The sequence below is a fragment of the Calonectris borealis genome, chromosome W (assembly GCF_964195595.1).
Source record: "Calonectris borealis chromosome W, bCalBor7.hap1.2, whole genome shotgun sequence".
Lineage (NCBI taxonomy): Eukaryota > Metazoa > Chordata > Aves > Procellariiformes > Procellariidae > Calonectris > Calonectris borealis.
Window position 1 is genome coordinate 850,669 of NC_134351.1, and position 14,290 is coordinate 864,958.

The window sequence follows — 14,290 nt, forward strand, 5'->3', positions numbered from 1 at the left end:
TTATTCAAGTATAAAAAGGTCAAATACAAAATGCAGAACACTATTGCATGGTATATGATGTACAAATGCACCAAAATCTAAGAGGATATGAACAAATAAGTTTTCCTTTCTCTGAGTGCAGCAATGGCAGCACTATAGCCATTTCAGGAAATTAGCTGCTCCAGTCTATAGCTACTGTGCATGACTGCATGGAGGATTCAGTGAGATTCCTACATCAGTGTTTTTTTAAAGTTAGGTTGACAAATCCCCCCTTAAAGACAAGACAAATGCCACAATAAAATGGAGGGTGTACAGGCAGGAAAACAGAGATAGAAACATTTAAAACATGGCAGCTGATTTAAAATTCATTATCTAGAATTCCTCTTACCCATGTAGTAGTTTTAGTATTATGATCAATGAAGAAGGGCCTGCCATTGGGTGCTATTCGCATCTCCCAGCCAGGAGGAAGGAAGCTTTGTGCAACTTTGTGTTGTGGTTTAGGAGAGTTGTAAGGTGAGGGCTGTGGAGACTGTGGATTGGAAAGGGTGTCCTTCACTGCTCTGCGCACAGGGGAGTCCTTGATACCCTGAAGAAAATTAAAAATATTAAGATTTGTCAAATGTCACTCAATACTGTAAAATGAATAACTTGGTACCACAGCAAATAGCTTTCATCCCAGATGTAATTAATACTAGAATTAAGTGCTGGGACTGATTTCCTAGAACTTACTTAGCTAAGGTCTGCTCCTTATAACATACAGAGCTTTTTGCTGTGAAGGACACAGTGTTTTATCACTTCCCTCTGCAATGATAATGTCCACAGTATTTACATTTGATTATATATTTTACTGCAGCTGCCCTGTACATGTCAGTATTTCATTTTACGAAGGAAAAAATAAAAGCATTGCTTCGTGCTTCACGATGCAAGAGAGTATCCTAAATGTGAGGCAATGTTACCCACTTTTCAATGCATTTCTCAAATATAGCTTCAGACAAAACATTTAAATATGAACTTAAAACAAGTTCCTAAAATAAATGGAGGTTTGCAATTACAGATTTTGGACAGTTGGGGGTTTTTGTTGGGTTTTATTTATTTATTTATTTAAATAAATGATCGCAGCCGCAAAACTGCTTCACTGATCAATGCCTATTGGTTAAAAACAGGAGTTACATGATGTGTTTGGTTTTTTTAAAATTTCGCTGGGAAACTGCACATTTAGATGCCTAAACAGCTTGAAGAATTTGATCCAGATTTACTCACCTTTGAAAATACAGACTATCACAATCAGAAAACAAGACTTAAGTAACATGTTTAAATCTTGTTTGCATTTGTACTTTTCGGTTACTTTCCAAAAACATGCTCTTGTTGGCTGATGTAACAGTTTGTTTTCTTCTTGTTTTACTAATTATTAAATTCAGTAAATCCACGCATTCTTATTTTGGCAATTCTCTAACTCAGCCTATATTTAATCACTATTTTTTGAGCATTATATTAGAAAACGAAGCATCAACATGGATATTTACAAAATTATTCTAGCCTTATTTGTGGCTTGTTTTGTGCTGCATTTGGATAGAAAATGCAGTTAGATTACAGTGTTCAAAAGGAGCATTTAAAATAGCTTGCATTAAATAAAAGCTTTCCATATGTCTTGTACCCAAAAAAGTTGAACATTTTACAATAAAATAACTATCTAAACAAAGGAAGTAACTTCTAAAAAGTTGAACTCCTTTTTTTTCTAGTGGTTGTATCCTTTAAGATTTTAATATTAGTAAGTCTACACCTTACTTTTTAAAAAGAAAAAACTAATTCAGAGGTGGGTATAAAAAGACAAGTTTGTTCTCTTCAGCACCCTTGTGGTTTCTGAGCATTGAACAAACTAACCACCAAACTGATTAGTTGAATATTCTGAAGTGAACAGAATACAGGTTTTGTAGCTATGGAATAGGTTATTGCCCTTAAAAGTTAGCTTATCGCCCTGAGAAACTCAAGTTTCAGATGCTTAGTCAGTGAATTCCACCAGCTCAACTGTTAAAAATGTCAGTAGGGAGAGGAATGCCCTTAATGTTTTGGTTTAAGATACTCGGAATTTTTAAATTTAATTTATTTAAATTACAGTAAATTTGGTCTTCAAAATTAACACTGGCAAGGGTAGTTTTAAGTAGTTCATTGTTAAAGGATTTATCTGAATTACATATAAGTACAGATAATTTATTTTAAATATGAACCATAATCACCTCACTACAATCTGTCCAATAATCCTACCTTTGTTTAACAATTTGCTCAATAGTTTGAGTACTTTTCAGTATAAGGAACAAAGAAGAACAATGCATAAAATGAACTAAATGTTACAATCTTCACTTGATTGTTGGCAAACTTTTGCAGGGGCAAAGGGGACACAAGTAGGAAAGAGACGGTGAGAGAGGACAAATAAGGTGCCATACTTCAAGTCTGAAGAAGAAATTTTTAAGAATTTACTCTCCTCAACACAGCCATGTTTAACTCATTCAAGAGTTTTAACCACACTTTCAGAAGTAAAACACACATTGTCTTTGATTGCGTAAGAAGCCACTTCAGTTATTCTTCAGATATGTCGCAGTGAACATCATTCAACACTATTCTGAATTACTTTTAAAGATACTTAAAAGAAATTAAATGTCCTTTTGAAAGACAAGGAATATAAAATGCAATCAGTATCTTAATTCAAAGATTTTCCAAACTCAACTGTGTGCATTGTTTTCAAAGATATCAGCATCACAATAAATGTTTCCACTTAAAAAAATATTTCTGATCTTATACACTCAGAGCACTTGAAGGGAGTCACAACAACATATATTTCAGACATGCACACAGATTATGTTTTAGCTGACCAAAATAAATAATCACATATATATTACATCATTCAATGACCATAAAGTTAAGCAATACTATTGTACAACATAAAGATCCAGATGGAAAACTGCTAAAGAAAACAGCAATATATTATGGCAAAATCAGTAACAGGGAAAAGTGGCTGTGTTGTGTAACTAAAAAGGAAATAAGAAGTTACAATGAATGAGACATCAGACATAAGTGATTTTTGTTGGTATCAGCGTCTCTCACCTCGAGTGGAGCAGATAAAGTTACTGTGGGTGAACTGAGGCTACGAGGCCGTCTTATCTGGGGTTCGCTTAAATGGTTGCTGCTGTTTGCTGTTGACCCAACCATGCCATCTTCTGCAAGCTATTTCAGAAGGAAAACTAAGTTAGCAAGTTGTCAAAAACACAGATCATCCATAGTTAGGAACTTAAAAAATGATGTATTTATTTATTTTTTTATTATTTTTATTATCATTAAAATATTAAATATACTTTCCTAAAGATCAAGTATTTAATTTAATTCCATTGGAAGAGCAAATAATGTATGATACTATTAAGAGATCAACACAACTTTCAGATTCAATCCTAAGAATGCATTTGCCTCCTTTTATTAGTTCACATGTACCTCTCTGTATATTCCTTCCATTGTAGCAATCAACTTACTCTGCACCTTACCATAGTTAAAAGTAGTAACAAAAAAATCCCGATCAATTTATGATTGTCCTGAGTTGTCATGACAATTCTTAGGATTTTTTTTTTTTTTGATTTCAGAGTTCTGAAGAGCTGCTTCAACTGACATTATACTCAATACATGCTAAGTGTTTGCTATTTAAATTGAGCATTATACCAGATCTTCATACCTGCATAATGGGCCGTGTCCATGTTGTGGTTCGATTGTTATGATTGACATAATACGTACGGCCTTTTGCATCCTTTCTTTCTTCCCAGCCTGAAGGTAAGCCTGGTGTAGTATGTACATAGGCCACTGAAGGCTGTTCAAGCAAGAAATTACTGTATTGTTATTTTATAATAGCTAAAAAAAAAAATATTTCATAAGTCTCTTGTTTAAAAAAAACCAACTTGTTAACTTAAAACATTCTTAAACACAACAAACATATAGAAAAATATGGTTTCTTATTTCATTTAATATCAGCTCTTCTTCACATACCTTAGAGTCAGATCATTTTTTCTCACAACAGAACTTTTGATTCACTTTTGCACAGATTCAGGTATCTTGTTCAGAAAACAGCTAACCTTATACGCCCTCAAACTTTTTAATTTGTAGATTATACATAATGACAAAAAGGAACTTGGTGTTTTAATGATTTTTCCTTAAAAAGGTGGATTTTTTTTCCTTTTATTAGTATGGGTAAGTAAGAATTGAAGTAACTGTGCAGTCCAGTCAAGATCTCCCAAGTTTCTGTTCTTTTCTTTACCACAGGGTGTCTTGAATCAGCTGCAAGAAACTATTGTGGGTTCAAAAACTGAAGTTCAACCATTTTGTTACATTCAGAGTTAGGTGTCCTGAAGACACCAGATACACCCCAAACTGGAGCCCAAATTTTGGTGTGAAAGATTTTTTTTACTAGAAGTTGCACAAGAAAGACATTGTTCTAAAGAACATACACAGATAACGATAACAATGCCAAAGGCATGAATTGTCATTAAACAAGTTATGTCACTATTCAACACAGTAATTATATTATTGCGTGTTGCTGATGTTGTCTTGTGTACTTCCTGTGAGGAAAATATTCAATGCTTAAACCAACTGGACATTTTTTGCTGGGACATACAGAGGAAAAAAAAATAAATGCATTGTAGCACAAACAGCAAAGCTTCTTGAAGAAAAATAGCCTAGAGAGAATTTTTAACACTGACCCTGTCTGCATCTGAATACGTGTTTTAGAAGGAGAGCATGCCCAGGGAGTTATCGTTTTTAGAGCATACCCTCTACATAAATCTACATGTTTATTAAGCTTAGTCACTTTCTAGTTTGGGACTCCTCTTAAGACATCACTTGCTTTTATAACAGATTAAGAACAGGTATCCTGGCTGTCAGTGAAGCAAACAAGAAAATCAGAAAACTCAGGATAGGTGTTTTTCTCAAGTAATTGATGTAAATACTAGGAGCTAGAGAGATACAGGAATTCTGTCATTCACAGCAGATAGAAGCAAACTGCTAAATTCTGCAGGACAGTATTTTTGCTCTCTAATGAAGCACATGTATTAATAATTGCATCAAAGACTTAGCACGTGCAAGGTGCTTTTCAGTATCTATGTCTAGATCTTTGGTTCAAGATGCATTTGGTTTAATTATTACATTCATCACATTAAAATATACATTCATACATCAATTATCAGGAGTCTATAATGCTAGAGATTACTTTTCTCTTTCAAAATATCTGCCTTGAAAGCAGAAGGATGATAAAACCTAAAGGTCTTTATCACATGACAGAGTAAAAAACAGTGCTTGAACTGCACTGTCTTATCAGTTTGTGCAGTGCTTTAATTCATCATCAGTAACATTAATTCCTTTAGAAATAGGCAGCTTTGTAGTGCTAAGAAAACAAACCAAAACACCTTCATCTAGCAGTCTGCTTTTATCATGGCTTCCCCTGAAGGGGCTGTAGCAATGTACGTGGCATTTTTCTTATGGATGTAAAATATGAACTTACTGGTCCTTAAAGAATTTCAGGTTTAAATGCTGACAGGTAGAACTGCAAAGCAGCACAGCAGACAGAAAGGCAAAATCTGTACTTGAACTGCTAAACTTATTGTGCTTGTTGCACCTGAATATCAAATTTTCTGTAACGCTGCAAGTTCTTGAGCTGATGCAATAGTTAATGCCAATGTCAGACTGGGAAGAAATGGTTCTGACATCGGAGCTAGAGAAAGGACTTGTATCAATGCCCAAGATGCAGAAAGCAGCTCTGGTTGCTGCCCCTTCCACCCCCAACAATCTGCTGCTTACAAGAAGAACATTTATGAACTCTTTTTAGACTGCTTGGAAAAGAGAAGACGTTTTTTGTAAGACCTTTCCTGAAAGAAGCAGGATGCTGCATTTAAAAACATGGTTTGAAGAAAGACTGACTGTAAAACCAAATGTCTGACAACAGACAGTTACTGGACATAACAAGGGAGGAAGGCTAAGAAACACATGCATACTATGAACTGTCCTTTGCTCTAAAGGTCAAATTACTCCAATGCTCATTAATCCAATTCGCTTCGCGAAGGACTACATATTTAAGGCAATTGCCTACTGCAGAAGTCAAAGTCATGTCTTTATTTCAGACAATAGTATTCTTTACATCTTAAAAAAAAAAAACCTAACAAACCAAAACCAAAAAACCCTTTTTAGGTGGTAAGCCCAAAATGGAAAGAATTCTCATTTACAGTCATACTTTCATTCATTCTCTTCTTCCACAGAAAACATGTTACCCTGTATCAAACATGAAGGTGTATCATTGTCACTTCTGCAATTTCAGGGCATCTCATGGAGAAGATGTGCTGCTGTGCTAGATAAAGGAGAAACAGAGCATACAGACTGAATTTTGTGCACGACGTTAGATATTTTGTTGCCACTTCATATGCAGTCTTTGCTCATTTTGTTAATAACAGGAGTCACTTTAACTACTGAAAGCCAACTTCAAATTTGGAAGTCAATACAAATACAGCACTACACAGTAACACTATGATTTAGCATCAATCCCGATATTTTTATTAGATGTAGAAAATATTTGCTGGGAAGAGTTGATCACTCGCACAAACTCTGGAAGGAGATGTGAGGCTGAGACGTACTACAAGAGAACGAGTAAGCCAATGAACTAGGGGTAGATACAGGGTTTTCTTTCATCCAGCCCTTGGGAGCCTGAGTTAAACCACTGTAGGCAGAGGCATATATGCATCACAGTAATGATATCCACAATTTAGAGTAAGCAAAAGGTGCCGCCTCTTTTTTAAGTATTTTGCCCATATTTGATATGACCACCAGAAACACAGCCTCTGTTTCAGGGCTGATTAATATACAAGCAGCCTAACTGCAGGCAGAAGGAGATCAGCATTACGGGCAAATGATTTTGGCAAAGATGAAAGACTGAAGACTCAGTCCTACAAAGTATTAACATTCATATATGGCTCTGAGCTCTTAAATTCTCACTAGGTGAATGCAAACTGAATTCCATGAGCACTTGGAATGAATGTTGGAATACAACATGAGTAAGAGATTATTAAGGAAGACTCTTTAAACTTTTTTAGTATGATCTTAAAATAAAACCAAGGGAAGAATCAGCCTTGAAAATTATCAGATACCTTCAACATAGGTTAGAAACCAATTGTGAAGCTTTCTAGTTTTAGAAAGGAGTCTTCCCGGTAAAGTAACAACTGCAGTGATGACCATTCTTCTGATGGAAAAAAGCTAAGTATATTTAACATAAAAATTTCTAATCCTTGTAATTAAATTAAAAATCCAACACATTATGAAAAAGTGTTATTCCTACCTTACCATTGCCCTGAACATTTAAAGAGACATTGAGATTGGTCTCCTGGGAATTCAGGGTATGTTCTTCCTCTTATCTGTCATGGCTATCTATAATAAATGATACTTTAACAGTAAAAGGAAGAGTAGTAAAAGCTTAAAAGGACTGAAATTTCAAGTCATGTGAGAAATATCACAAACAGATTTTTAATTATATTGAATTTATATTAATTTAAAGGAAATCTTTTTTTTGCCAGATTTAAAAAAAAATCATTAGCAACTGCATTATGGCTGACAGTATAAGAAAAACCTATAACCACTTACAGCATAGATAGGATGAATAGGATGAATGCAAAATTAATTGGTAAAACTTAGATGGCTAAGGATGATTCCAGTTTCCAGTTCAATATCTGCAATCCATTCATTAATATCTTAAACGCTAAGAGTTTCACTGTTTTTCCTTATTTTACTACTTAGATTTCTCAGTGCAAGTATTCTACATCTTACTACAAAATATATTTTCTTTTCCTAAAGTATATACTGTCCATACTTCCAGTTACTATGCAGACTCACAAGAGCATGAGAAGTATTAAGCTACAACTAAGGCTACTTGCATAGCTGACTCTCTGTCTCTAGATCTTTAGCTTTATTCACCACACTAACCACAAAGCAAGCAAAAAAGTTACTCTTTCCACGTCCTTACAAACAGTGATTTGAGTTTTATGATGACTCCATTTAAAAATATGTATTCAGTGGAAAATTACTACCCAAAGATGGAAGACGTGAATTACATTACACAGTCAAACTTGATAACTCTCTTTAGGCTTCTGAAGGCTCATGTTGAAATTGAGCATACGTTCTTTTTCTACACTCTACATTCTTTGCTCCAGCAAAGTAATAAACTGTAATTCTTGTCTTGTTGCCTTGCTTCATATTCTTAAGACTTTTTCCCAGGACTCTTGCTTAAGTCAGTATATTTGCTTTTTAAGAGAAAAGCATAGTTGACACAATGAACTGCAGAACTGCCTAGATAATCAACAAAGGAAACGAGAAAAGATATTGAATGGGTCAGAAAGTTGACATACTACAATAGGAAATAGAAAACAGAGGAAAACAGATGAGGAAACTAAGTAATACCCACTGAAACAAACTATGAGACTCCGATTTATTTCTTTCCTAAACAGTCAAGTGGTGGAAAGACTATGCTATTTTTCCACTTGTCTTAGTTCACAGAGCTGGCAGGCAATGATAAGGAGACTTCCTTTTCCAAGACTGTTCTAGTGGCTTCCAAATCATTAATCAGTGGTCAATAAGGCCACAGTAAGTGGCCTGAAAACAGTCCACAGACGATGTTCGAGTTAAAATTAGATAATTAAGGTAACTGATTAATCTGGGAGAAATTGAGAGGGCTGACAGTGATTCACAGATTTTCTGGACCACTGGATGACTGCTACACATTCTTATATGTTTGCTCTATTCAGGCTGTTAGTATTGTCTACAGTACAGAGTAAACATAAGGTGTGGATAATTCAGAGATTTTAAAATAAAAAATTGAATCATTTAGTTGTAATAATAGGCAATCTATTCACTATATGACGGCATGCTGCAAATCATCAACTTCGACTGTGAGGATACAGAAACACAAGAAAGATGCTCTAGTTACGCCACCTGATCTTTCCTTTCTCTTTAACACACTGTCAAAATAAATCAGCTGTCAGCAGCCTTTCTCCTTACTATTCATTGTGCATTAATGCAACCCATAATGCAATCTGCAAAACAGAGTTTGCCCTTCAACTTCCTTTCCATATGTTAGATACTAGTGTAAAAGATATTCTACCACATAGAGTAGAAACTTCGGAGATTTATCAAGAGCCTTTTTCCCCAAAACTGAACACTTTTTAACAACTGTCTTAAATAAATGGGGGGGCGGGGGGAGAGTATTATGGTTAAGGACAAAATGTCACAAGAATAGAGACGTTGGGACACATGATGCACTAACTTATGTTTTGCACAGCCTAGTTTTACAATGTAGCCTTCACAGAGGAACGGTAAAGGATCTTGGGGACTTAAAAACATACATAAATCCTGAAAAGCAAAGTGGTTAATAACCACAGATATATTTACCCAAACATGCACTTCATCTACAATCATCAACACCTACTTCACTGCACACACTCAAGTAACAAATCTACTCATCTTCTGTCACTGACAACATAAAAAGTCAGCCGTGCTATATCTTCGGCAGATGTAATGTTTTTACAGTTATACATAATATTCAGTGTATCTATTTCTTATGAGCTATCTAAATGCTTAGACTTGGACCCATGGGAGGGGAAAGAAATCAGGTAATGTTGGTTTGCATGAATATGCCCTTTAATAGCCTCCTCAGGCCCCCCAGGTTTGTCTTTGCTAAGACAAACCACAAATCAACACAGAGTTTTTCCTACTTTAGTCACACACTAAAACAGATGGTAACTGCTATGACAGTAATATCAACTCTCACACAAAACAACAGCAATTAGAGCAATCAATCAGGATATGCCCCTCTCGGGTTTAACTGCTGTTCCTGAAGAGGCTCAACTCGCCAGGTGCGTTGGTCACCAGGCTAAAGATCCAAGCATGGTTATCGCTCCCTCGCCAGCGCAACGCGTCTTCCATTCTCATTGCAAAACAGATTCAAGAGGAAAGACAGTCCTGCGCTGGGACTATTCCTGAAAGAGCCATGTGGATTGAATCATCTCACATGTAGGAAGGCACGGAACTCTGTGCTTGTTGCTCTTAAGTAACTCAACGAAGCCAGTTATAAAAAGGGGCATCATCACTTCTTAAGATGCCACAGCATCGCATTTTTGTGCAGTCCAACCCTGTGCCTCTGTGCTAGGCATGCTCCCAGCACGCCTGCAGAATTGTGCTTCTTTAGGGACTGAGGCTGAAGACCGTCTAATTTGCGGGTCCCAGGCCAATAAGGGGTTTTACAGGGATTCTGAAAGCAAAACTAAAGTGACCTAGAAACTTCTACTACTGACAGATTGTACGCCTAGAAACTTTAGGTGCCTAAAGGACAAAGAGAACGGCAACCTTTGAAGATGATGCTTTTGGATTTAAATGCATGAATCCTATTTAAGTCCTAAGTCCTCTGCAGATTTGGATTTCAGAGTATAAATGCACGCTGAATGAAGACAAAGTTGGGGGGTAGGGTCCCATTGGTAAGCTACAATGCAATTAGGTAAAACATCTTTGATATAGCTGTATTAATTATGAGTCAGTGAAGTTTGAACTCAGTTATTTGCAGAAAAATATTAATATTTTGCTCTAAAAAGTATAATCAAGACAAGATGCTCTGCCAACAAAAGACCTTTACATTACAGTTCGATATAGCATGCATTTTATCTAATGATTAAGTCGTCAAGCAGGTTTTGCAAGGACACAAAAAAGTTTGCTATTTGCAGGAACAAAATACAAGTATGCTTCTCTGATTCTAAAATTCAAAAAGCAATAAATATATATACAATATTACAGAATGATGCATCAACACCCAAATTAAGATCTGACATTACCACATACAAATAGGAAACATATCAAGTCTAAATTATATTTCTTTCCCTGAAACAAATTATCTAAGAGCGCATATATTCGTAAAAGCTATTTATGATAGTTACTAAAAGGATTTCTATGAAATAACTTGCTTCAGACTGACATTTAATCAGGTTAAAAAAGTATGGGATGTTTTTGACAAAGTCCAATATAAATTAAAACCACTTTCTTTGTACTATACTTTCAGAAAAGCACTTCCAGAATTTTATTGAACAATCAAAATAAAAATTCAGCCTTGGACTGCTGAACAACTACTGGAAAATGAAAACTGGCATTAAATAAGACCATTAAGAACTGTATGATATATCACTGTACCTTCACGGTTCTCAAATTAAGATCAGCTTTAAGAATTAAAATGAATTAGTCTAATGGAGAATAAGGGAAGACAGAAGCAAGCTAAAAACACAGCTACATGTATATTGATTTAATGCCTCTAATCCCTGATTCTTTCAATAGACAGTTTTTAAAGAATTAGGTATTATATCTTTCATTTTTCAGAAGCCTGTGGTATTTCCTTACTGCACAGATTTGTTAAAACTCAGTGGCACATCCACATCATAAAAACATGCTAGTATTTGGGTGAAATTGCACTGGTTTGAGAAATTTTGAGAAAATTTGAAACAACAACAACAAAAAATAACTATTGATTCAGTGGCTGTGTTTCATTCAACACACTGCTGCTCTGTGAAAAAAAGTTCCGTGCTTTACAGGACCTAAATCTACCCACATTTTATTTAGAGATAGTGCTTGATAAAGAGTATTATTACCGTTGGATCCTCACCACCTGTGACAGTTGAAGAACGAGCTCTCCTAGATGGACCACTCTGCTGTTAAATGATAATTAATGTTAAAGATAAGTATATTTAGTGATGAAGGTCATAGATTACCATCACATCTTTAGGAGTAAGGAATCACAGACACTCAAATTTATTAAAAGAGGGCAATTAGATGGAAATAATGTTTAAGATAATAGCAAAAAACCTGAGTCATCAATCACTGATAACCAAGTCAGAATCTCATACAAAAACCACCAAGGGAACTAATTTCAAGAGTTCTTGTATCCAGTTCTATATGTTCAGTATTGCTAATGATAATAATAAGAACATTCACTCTAAATGTAACATGATCTCCTTTGTTTTTCCCCCAAACAAATTTTGCATGTTCTGCCCATAAACATGGTATTTAAAACCGAAATGGATACATTCTGGTCATCAATGAGTGCACAGAAAAAGTCAGATGAAAAAGATGGAACTGGTACTTTGAATCTTCAGTAAGGATTAATACAGTCAAGAACAGCACTGTACTTAGAAAGAAAGTACATATTTAGTTGCTAGAAGATAAATTATTATTAGCTTAGTAAGATTAAATATGGTTAAGATCAGGTAGCAGCCTTGTTTTAGAGCAATGCTTTCAATTCCGCTGTTTCAAACATCTGCAAATGAATGTTTGAAAGATTCATTTCTACAGTAATAAAGTGAAAGAACTGAGTGTTCTACAGTAATAAAGTGAAAGACGTATCACCAATCCCAATCTGACTACACCAGTTAAAGAAACCCAGACTCCATAAAGTGATGAGAAACCCAAACTCCATAAAGTGATATTAAATACAGAAGCAGAACACCTCTGGAACAGACTGCATTAGGAGACAACTTTGTCTAGTAGAGAGAGAAGACAATTCAGGTGTAATTGTACCGGAAACCACACCATTGTTTACCCAGAAGAGAAAGTAAAGAGGCAGATAATACTTCAGAAGCAGTTCTTTGAACAACAGCTATTACATGCATCTGTAAGCAGCAAATGTAGATAAACTAAACAACTTCTAGAACATGTTAAATTAAACAAGGAGAAAAACACTATGGTTATTGCAAACGTCTGCCCAATAGCAACAGTAAGAACAAGCAAAGGAGAGACATCAGCTTTAATAACAAACTTATTGATATACTCTATTTACTCAATATTTCCATAAAGAAGATAAACAAATTTGCTATTTGTAGATTCACATGTAATGTATTTCTAATAAAAAATTGGAAAAAAATTCCTGGAAGAAAAGTATCGTTTTTAAAAATATTAAATTATTTTGAAAATCTGAACAGTTTTGTTCAAAAGCATATCTTGCACAATCCTATTTTAAGTAGTCTCTCTGTAGCTTACCACCTTTGCAATCCTCATACTTGGTTTGTGGGACAAAATACATAGAACTTTCTATCAATTAGATCAAAGGTGTGCATGGTTATGATGTGAAAGAGAATCTTTTTAAAAAAAACATCTTTGTGTCTTTTCCTGTTTGAAGAATCTACTTAAATAAAATTGCAGAAGAAGCTACTTACCTAAATCACTCAGATTAAAAAACTACAGATGCAATGCTATTGGGTTCTATCGTACAAGGACTATCACAAAAAGGCTCCTTTTAACTACAACTAGGTAAAACACCAATCTTTTTTAATGTTATACAGATTTATATATTCCAAGTAAAATCAATTTACAGGACACAAAAATATACCTGATAGCAGAGTCCTGTGGCTGCTACAGTTCCAAGTGTAGATGGTGCCGCTGCCTTCTCCTACCCCAGCTGAAAACACCGCTTGGAGGATTTTCTGTCTCCACTGACTATATAGCTACGGTTTAGTAAACTAGATTTCTATGCTAGAGAACTAAAGTTAGTGTGAGACTATGCTCTCAGTCTCAAAACATTGTTCCCTCTCATGAATGTCCTAATTTTAGTTGCTGACCATGATGATATTAATTTGGTATCCATTACTATTTGGGATAGTCATATGCCCATACCAGTTACTGATCTATATCTGACCAGAACTGACCTAAGAAAAGATATTATTCAGAATCAGAGAATGTTGAAACGAAAGGAAAGAAATAGAAGTTAGCTTTGGTTTACCAAGGATAATTGAGACTGTTCAGCAACTGTGTCTGTTACGCTGCAAGATCTTAATCTTGAAGAAGGATCCCTTTGCTGGAAACAAAAAAAAGAAAGATGTCTTTAAGTTAAGGTGTCTTAGAAAAATGGGCTTTTATTCAGTAATTTCATTCTTCTCCCATTTAATCCAACCCCTCAAAAAACCCGATTTGTGTTGCGGTGTCTTTAGTTTTAATACTTCTACAGAAACGTGGCAAGCAATGAAAAATCTAAATTCTCAGCATTCCATCCTGGACTGTTTCAGATTAATTGAGAAAAGGAAAGTACTTTGATACACATTTTGTACTCACCTTTAGCATCCAAGTCAGAATGTTTTATTGACCTAATCTAAGAGAAGAGGATAGGCCATCCCATCTGGGAAAACACGCAGGAAAATCAACAGTTGTGGAATCAGCAGTAAAGGGGAAGATTAACAAAAGACATAATGGGACGTGAAAATGCCATGGAACTTTTGAGAAA

General features: G+C 35.1%; 1 protein-coding gene across 2 annotated transcripts in view; it reads right to left on the minus strand.

Moving 5' to 3' along the window:
- LOC142075064 (E3 ubiquitin-protein ligase NEDD4-like) overlaps positions 1–14,290 on the minus strand; it is a 200,159-nt gene that overhangs the window by 36,666 nt on the left and 149,203 nt on the right. For both annotated transcript variants that reach the window (XM_075136066.1, XM_075136067.1), the window contains 5 exons: positions 13,793–13,867; positions 11,670–11,729; positions 3,695–3,826; positions 3,079–3,198; positions 368–565 (listed from right to left, as the gene is read on the minus strand). In XM_075136066.1, coding sequence (XP_074992167.1) covers positions 368–565; positions 3,079–3,198; positions 3,695–3,826; positions 11,670–11,729; positions 13,793–13,867 — 585 coding nt within the window. The remainder of the gene's footprint in view (positions 1–367; positions 566–3,078; positions 3,199–3,694; positions 3,827–11,669; positions 11,730–13,792; positions 13,868–14,290) is intronic.